General features: G+C 34.0%; 1 protein-coding gene across 1 annotated transcript in view; it reads right to left on the minus strand.

The window, feature by feature from the left end:
- Positions 1-6,339: 6,339 nt before the first annotated feature.
- HELRODRAFT_181479 (hypothetical protein) overlaps positions 6,340-9,039 on the minus strand; it is a gene marked incomplete at both ends in the record, with an annotated part of 4,383 nt that continues 1,683 nt past the window's right edge. The window contains 4 exons of the mRNA XM_009031273.1: positions 6,340-7,289; positions 7,724-8,099; positions 8,376-8,461; positions 8,669-8,792. Coding sequence (XP_009029521.1) covers positions 6,340-7,289; positions 7,724-8,099; positions 8,376-8,461; positions 8,669-8,792 — 1,536 coding nt within the window. The remainder of the gene's footprint in view (positions 7,290-7,723; positions 8,100-8,375; positions 8,462-8,668; positions 8,793-9,039) is intronic.

The following is a 9,039-nucleotide window of genomic DNA, read 5'->3' on the forward strand; positions in this document are numbered from 1 at the left end:
CCTACACATACATACATACATACATATTTGACACGTACAGACAGACAGACAAACATAAGTTCTACGAGACTCGGTAAGCCACTGCAGTAAGCCAACGTTTGACTTCAGCAATCTCCTTTCAATGAGCACCAGAATGTAAAATATGTGTTAGACATAGCGAAAATAGTTTTTTAAAATAACAATTTTGAATTATTTACGCCATTTATTTAATTAAAAAAATCAATAAAAGTTTAACGAGATCGAATATTTTTAATATTAATATATAAAAATTAGTTTATTTAATACTAATACATAGTAATTATTATATATTAGTATTCATATTTCATTTTAATTCACATTTACATTTTTTACATTCTCTGCATCTTTTAGTGAGGGATGGTTAAACAACATAGGTAAGTTAGGAACTGAGCTAGGCCAATTGAACGTAGGTAAGTTGGAAACTGAGCTAAGTCAATTAAATAAAAATAGATAAAGAATTGAGCTGAACCAATTGAATATAGGTGAGTGAAAAACTGAGCTGAGCCAATTGAACATAGGTAAGTAAGAGTCTGAGCTGAAACAAGAATATAAGTAAGAGTCTGAGCTGAGCCAATTGAATATAGGTGAATGAGAAATTGAGCTGAGCCAATTGAATATAAGTAAAAGACCGGACTGAGCCAATTAAACATAGGTAAGTTAGAGTCTGAGCTGAGCTAATTGAATATAGGTGTGTGAGAAACTGAGCTGAGCCAATTGAACATGGGTAAGTTATAGTCTGTGCTGAGCCAATTGAATATAAGTGAGAAACTGAGCTGAGTTAATTGAACATAGGTACGTTAAGAACTGACTTGAGCCATCTGAACATTGGTAAGTTAAAGACTGAGTTAAACCAATTGAATATAGATAAGTTAGGGACTGAGCTGAGCCATTTGAATATAGATAAGTTAAGGACTGAGTTGAGCCAATTGTATATTAGATAAGTAAACAACTGAGCTGAATTAATTGATTGTAAAGTATCAACTAGTATCTTTTTGAACATGATAGTCTCATTAAATGAAATATTTTAAGTTACTTTTATTTTCATTAAATTTTCAATTTAATTTCATTGCGATATCGATGATTGTGACCTGACCGATTAAAAACATCAAAAAAAATTTTAAAATAGGATGGAGAATTTGTTACGAAATCGTTGGAGGAAATGAAATATTTTTTAAACTCACTCGCGTTATTTCTTTGATATCGATATTGAAGATATTCGTATACAAAGCGGGCAAAATTTTAATATAAAAACGCTTATAAATCTACGCATACTGGCTCAGCTTGGCTCGGCTTGGCTCAGCTTGGCTCGGCTTGAAATGATGAAAATGTATGGTTGAACCGAGTATAAATAGGAGCCAAGACAGCATGAAAAACAGATCAGGCATTCTGCCTCGCTTGAAGCAATCTGCCTGATCTCATTTATTTTATTTTTATAATTTATTTATTTTATTATATAGAGTTATATAGAGTTATATAGAGTTATATAGAGTTATATAGAGTTTGTATGTTGCCTGTGGTTTGTGTGTTTGTATGTTATATTTTTTTTATATTTTAGGTGGGTTCTTTAGCGGTTGCTCATACATACATACATACATCATGTTTGTTTGTGTGGTAGTATTTTTGTTCTGTTTTACTCTTTTTTCTCTTTCTCCATGAGTCTTGAGTTAAGTTAATTAAACATAGGTAGGTGAGATTGAGATTAATTTATTATATAGGTAGGCTAGGGCATAAGGTAATTTAGTTACATAGGTAGGTTAGGGACTTCTTTTCTCTTACTCTACTTGGTGGTGTGTTTTTCGTTTTGTGTTTTTTTTGTTTTGTTTTACACCATACATTCAACAGGTACGCGGTGGTTCCTGGTTTTAGTTGGATTTTTATTGATTGAATGTGGTAGTATGCATGGTTATATAGAGTTATATAGAGTTATATAGAGTTATATAGAGTTATATAGAGTTATATAGAGTTATATAGAGTTATATAGAGTTATATAGAGTTATATAGAGTTATATAGAGTTATATAGAGTTATATAGAGTTATATAGAGTTATATAGAGCATAAATCCTATATAGATACCTTTCTTTTAGGTTCTTTTCTTTGCCGACCGGTCGGCTTCTTTTCGTTTCTCTTTTTTAATTTTAATTGATTAAATAAATAAGATTTGTTCATTCAGGTTTTTTCAGGTTCATTCATTCAGGTTGAAGCTTCCAGAGGAGTTCATCGTGGACGATCAGAATGGTTGTGATGTCACGCTACGTTCGTTCATTCATTGGCAAAGAATGCACGCCTGACGGGTACGTTTTACGGTTTCTTTGCGGTTCCTTTCTATGCCAGTTGGCTGGCTTTTTCTAACTGCGGGTTTCACCGCGGCTCGTTTTTCAATTTTCATTTATATTAATAATAAATAAAAAGTTTTTTTCATTATTCATTTTCATCCGGTTGAAGCTTCCAGAGGAGCTCATCATGGAAGATGTCAGGGCTACGTTGTTCATTCAGTGGCAAAAAATACACGCCTGGCTGGGATACGGTTTATTCTTTTTTCTCTGTAATTTAAAAATAAAGAGGAATTGAAAAACGCAAAAACATACACACACAATTACATTAAATAGCTATATAGGTAGGTTAAAAAGGCGTAATTTTAATTGTAGGTAGGGATAGATAGGAAGCACCAACACTAATGTAGTTGAAAACGTAGGCGCGTAAGTTTATCGGTTCTATTTTTTTTTTGCACCCACAATACACGCATCAGCGTATTACACACACACACACACACACACAATTGCATACATAAACACATATGTTAGTATTTGAGCGTAATTTTATTTTCATTACACATTCTAATTTATTATTACTAAGGTTGAGAGTAATTTAATTTCATAGGTAGTTAAGGGCAATAATGTAATTCTAGGAACAATCTTGTAATGTAAATTAAAACGCTGTAAGTGTATCGATAGGTAGGTTAATTATTAGTTTTACATTATTATTATTATGTTGGAGCCCAAGGCATTACGTAGGTGGTGGGGTGGGTGCCGAAAGGCCAATGAATTGGGCTCTTGAGTTTTGTAATATTAGGTAAGCTATGGCCGTAATGTAATGAATAGGTAAGTTAAGGCTACGTTGTAACACATACTCATTAATAGATTTAGGGTTTAAGTTTTATATTATTATTACTAAGTTGGAACCCAAGGCATTACGTAGGTGGTGGGGTGGGTGCCGAAAGGCCAATGAATTGGGCTCTTGAGTTTTGTAACTTTAGGTAAGCTAGGGCTTAATTGTAATGAATAGGTAAGTTGAGGGTACGATAGCCGATAGACTCTGAATTTCAAAGTCTCTTGTCAGAGGTAAGCCTTGGTGGCCAGTGGTGAACCGGCAATGGTTTACTATCCGGACGGCAATGGTTTACTATCTGCACGGTAATGATTTACTATGCGGCATGGCCATAGTCTACTACCCGCACGGCTTCCGGACGGCAAATGGTTTACTATCCGCACAGCAATAGTCTACTATCCGCACGGCAATGGTTTACTACCCGGTGCCCTGGCTGTCGGTGAGCCTCTGTGCAAGGAGGGAGAATGAAGGAGGGCTTTCGACTATCGTACCATTAACAATTTAATATTGATTAGTTAAGGTAATTAAATAGGTAGATAGGATTATTTTTATTAAGCAATTTGAGATGCAAGCACCGCTACGCTTTCTGATGAGAATATTCTTTCTATCTTTCTCCATCCCACGGGCTGTGTTTCAACAACAATCTCGAGGAGGACTGGCACCAGTTTTGGAGGACAACGTAGGAACCGGAAGGCATTCATCATTCTGTCTTTGTCGAATGGACGACGGTAAGTTATTTTACATTTTACTCTATTATTTTAAGATATTATCTATTTGCCATTATTTTTACTTAATAATTTTTTGCTTCTAAAATTCTAACATTCATTTACTACTACGCTAATAAAAAAAAATTGTCTACAGGATGATGAGAGGTGGGCAGTGGTGGGAGTCAGCACGTTTCAGATGGTGGTCTCGTGATGATTTACGTATGATGATGGTGGTGTAGGAAGAATCAGCGTGTTGGCTGTTCGACTGACACTCAGAAGTTCGGATGAAATCATGTGTGCCGACCAGATGATGGTGGTCGGTGCAATGGATTACAGTAACGACGATTTTTGAAATAAGGTTTAGTTTCGTTTATTTTTATTTTTCTCGTTCATTTATTTTTTCACTCAATCTTTCACTCAATCTTTCAAATTATTCTTCCATTAATTGACGTTAATTCATTCTATTCATTCATTCATTCTTTTAACTAATTATTTAATCATTCAGTTAATCATTTATTCGTTCGTTCCTTTGTTCCTTGATTTACTACTAAGGTAATAAAAAAACTTGTCTACAGAATGATGAGAGGTGGGCTGTGGTGGGCGTCAGCACGTTTCAGATGGTGGTCTCATGATGATCGTTCCGATGACAATTTGGAGATAATATTAAAGGTAAATTTTTTTATGTCCCATCGTACCATTGAAAGTACTTGAATTTAAACAAAGGATTGAGTGTCATCTCGATAAGATAAGTTTTCCTATTTTTCTCAATGGCCTGCTTTTTATTTCAAAGAATTAATTTTTTTTCAATTTAGTGTTTTTCAGTAACCGGTCAAATTCACTATTCCATCGGTGCGTGTCAGATGAAATGCAATGCAGGTTCGTCAGTAGCGAGTCAAGAAGTTTCTGGAGAGTACACGCGCGCACATTCACACACACACACACACATCAATACAACACACACATATACAACATCTATTCATTCGGTGTCGTTGTTATTTTTCTCTTCAACTTTCTATTTTCTTTACCGGACTTAATTTAATTCATAGGTAAGTTAGGGAATGAGATGAGTTGAACAATCTAGGCTAGGGCTAGGGTTTAACATTAGTTAAAAAGTTTTAAATAAAATAAAAACGCTAAAATATGTAAAATAAAATGCCTGAAACATGTAAAATTCCTAAAACGTAGAAACATAAATTTGTAGGTAGGTAGGTGAGTTGAGTTAATCATTATAGGTAAGCTAGGGCCCTGAGAGTAATTTAATTGTAGGTAGGTGGCTGACTACTATTCATGCGACTTCTTACTAATTTTGTGTAGTGTGTTTGTTTTCGCTTCACAGAACCATACCAACGAAACACTATACATATATTTTTTTTTCGTCGTCGCCTTAAACTTTACCTTTTTGAACAATCTTTTTAATAATGTCTATTTATTTATTTGTAAAATGTTGACTGATTTCTAGTTTTTTTTTATTTTGGTTATACTATTTTTGGATATTTCTTGATTTACTTTGTATATATGCATGTATAAATAATTTCTGTTTGGTATGTTGATTTAGTCATTATGATGTGCTGTGAACTGTTTTTACTAAATGTTCATGCTACGTGAATCATCCCCGAGAACTACTGAGGGTTGTTAAATTTGTTTGATTAAAATTCGAAGTTTTTTTAAAAATTTACTTTTTAAAATTTTAATTTTTCGCCATTTTATGATATCAAATAAAAGCAACTGTTGTGTTTTTTGTTTTTTATTAAAATTTGTAAACTGTTTCTAGATATGAACGGTTGAATGTTTGTTTGCGCTTCATCAAATATCTTTATTCGATTTACCATAATTCTATCGATTGTTTGGTTCATTCAATTTGGTTGATTAGTTGGTCGATTGATTGATTGAATGAATAAATGAATGAATGAATGAATGAATGATTGATTGATTGATTGATTGATTGATTGATTGATTGATTGATTGATTGTTCGAATTTATCGACTGAAACCAATTCTATACAGCCTATTTTGGTTTATATTTCAAATCAGTATTCACGGTATTTTGATGATTTAAAAAAAACTTGTATTACAAAAAATAAAAAATAATAATATTAATAAGCTATATTCCTTTAAAAAAAAACTAGGTCAATTTGAAAGCATGTGGTTGGTCAAAATTCTTTGGGTCAGATTCAAAATCGAGGCCCGTGATTGGCTGGATTCAAATACGTCATATTCAAAAAATGAAGCAAACGATTTGTTAAATCGAGTTTTGTCATTATTAAAATCGAGGCTCATGATTGGTCGGATTCAATTACGTCATCTTTAAAATGGAGGCCTGTGATTGGTCTGAATTAATGACGTCATACTCGTGGTGCCATATTTGTTTGGCGGCAATGCCGATTATCTCCAATACTGATGCGGCTAACATTAATATCTCTGAAAAAGTTATACAACAAGTTGTATTTCTCAAAAAGTTATAATTATAATTATTTGTAATTTTAATTGTAATAATTTCAATAATAATGACATTAATAGAACGCTGTCAAGGACTTACCTAAATTGGATTTAAGTTGATTGATCGCTTTAAGTTCCGCCTTCTCGCTTAAGCCGGCATTCAATATAAATTTTTCAAGGTCAGCCCTTACCGACCCCATCATGGGCCCTCCCACTTTTACGAAACTATCATTGCATAAAGATTTTAAGAGATTATCATTTTTATTTTTTGTCGCTACTGCTGCTGACGATGTTTGTTGTGGCTGTGATGATGATGATGGTTGTGGTGGCTGTGGTTGTTGCGGTGGTTGCGGTGGTTGCGGCAGTGATGTTGGCGATAGTGGACGAGGAGACGAAAGTGATGACAATGTTGAAAAGTAAGGTGAGGTGGGCTGAGATGTTACGGCATCTTCAACCATCTTGTTATTATTATTATTATTTGTAGTAGTGGTGGTAGCAGCAGTAGCAGCAGCAATTGAAATATCAATACTATTATCATAAGCGTCGTCGTATCCTTCGTAATCTTCATCGTCGTCGTCGTCATCATCGTCATCATCATCGAGAACATCAATATCAAGAACTACAAGTTTTTTGTAGTTGTACATTTTGTTGTTTTCCTGCTGCGTGACCTTTGACCTTACCCTGCTAGTCAGGCCACCGATCGCGTCAGCCTCAACTTCAACTACGTCATCGTCGTCGTCGTCTATGAATTTTTCAACTTTGTCGTATGAGAGAGATTTTTCTGGCGACGTTTGCAGCTGTTGTTGCTGATGTTGACGTTTTAGCTGCTGGTGTAGTTGCTGCTGCTGCTGCTGTTGTGTCGTTTTACCGGAAATAGATTTCAACAAGCGCACCAGAGATGGCGTCCTCTCAATCAACTGACTCAGTTCGGTGTTGACTTTGTTGAATGTTTTGATCAGATTTTGTAGTGTTTTATTTCTTTGTTGTGTTCTATATTTGCGAACTTTATTATCTATGTCATTTGCTGTTGTTGATGTTGTTGTTGTTGAAATATTTGATTGTTGTTGTTGTTGTTGTTGCGGTTGTTGTTGCGGTTGTTGTTGCGGTTGTTGCTGTGGTTGTTGCGGTTGTTGTTGTGGTTGTTGTTGTATTTTATCAACGACTTGATAGCAATACTCGGTGATTTTTATAACTCTGTGACACTTGGCCTCTTCTATATAACAAAAAAAAAAAATTAGAAACAATTGAAAAAGAACAGTTACATACATACAAACATACATACATACATACATACATACATACATACATACATACATACATACATACATACATACATACACACAAACAAACAAACAAACATACATATATACATACACACAAACAAACATACATACATACATACATACATACATACAAACAAACATACATACAAACATATACACACACAAACATACAAACCTATCAACATTATAAAGTCTTCCAGAGCTTCCTTGTAAGTTTTAACGAATTTCACAATCCTTTTACCCTTTTCATCTTTCATTCTGTCTTTCCTACTCCAAAATGATAGCATCTTTTGCCCGATATTACCGCCAAAATTATTATTATTATTATTATTCTTACAATCATCATCATCATCATCAGCTTTATCAACGTCATCATCATCAGCAATATCGTTGTCAGCACCAGTACCACCATCATCATTACGACTGCACACCTTATTATTATTTTTATTTTTATTATTATTATAATTATTATTATTATTTTTGAATGACGTCACTCTGTCCAGTATCCTGTCCCATCTCTCTAGGTGATCGTTGTACAAGGCCGCGTACTCCTGATGATGATGAAGATTGTTTTGTGATTATTATTATTATTATTATTATTATTATTATTGCTATTATTATTACAATCACAATGACAGTTATTATAAAAGGCCATCAATACGTGTAGAGGTTTTGTGAGTATTGAAAGAAAATATTGTACACATATCAAACTACTACTACTGCTGCTGCTGCTGCTGCTGCTTCAACTACTGCTACTACTACTACTAAATAATAATAATAATTATAATAATAATAATAATGATAAGAAAAAGACCACATGTACGTACATTAAGTTTTTCATCAATGTGAGAGATTCCGACACTTGTCAGGTTTATTCTGACGTCATCGCTTCTAGTAGTGACGTCATTAATTTCTGGAGATGATGATGATGATGAGATGATGATGACGGTGATGACGGGCATGATAATGACGTTGTAGCGTTGTTACTGCAGATAGTGACAACAACGACAACAACAACAACAACGACAACTACAGCAATAACTACAACTACAACAACTACAACAACAACGACGACGACAACAACAAAAACAACAACAAGTACTACAGCAACAACAAAAACCTTTTAGCAAGCATTTTTTATAGTGGAGAAACTTCTTCTTCATCATTATGACGTCGTCGTCATCGTTATCAAAACTTCCGTCACTCAATCCAACTTTGGCTTTCAACAGAGGTTCAAACTCATCCTGATAATGATGATGAAAACGACGATGATGATGATGGCGATGATATTGATCATCATCATGATATTGATCATCATCATCATCATCATCATCATCATCACGACAATCACCACCATTGTCATTGTCAGTTGCACAACGGTTATTATTCTAACCATAATTTTTTTCATCAACACCATCATTATCATCATCATCCTCATCATCAACATCACAATTATCATTATCATCATCAACAACATCACAATCACAATCA

Source organism: Helobdella robusta (genome assembly GCF_000326865.2).
Source record: "Helobdella robusta unplaced genomic scaffold HELROscaffold_71, whole genome shotgun sequence".
NCBI classification, from domain to species: Eukaryota; Metazoa; Annelida; class Clitellata; order Rhynchobdellida; family Glossiphoniidae; genus Helobdella; species Helobdella robusta.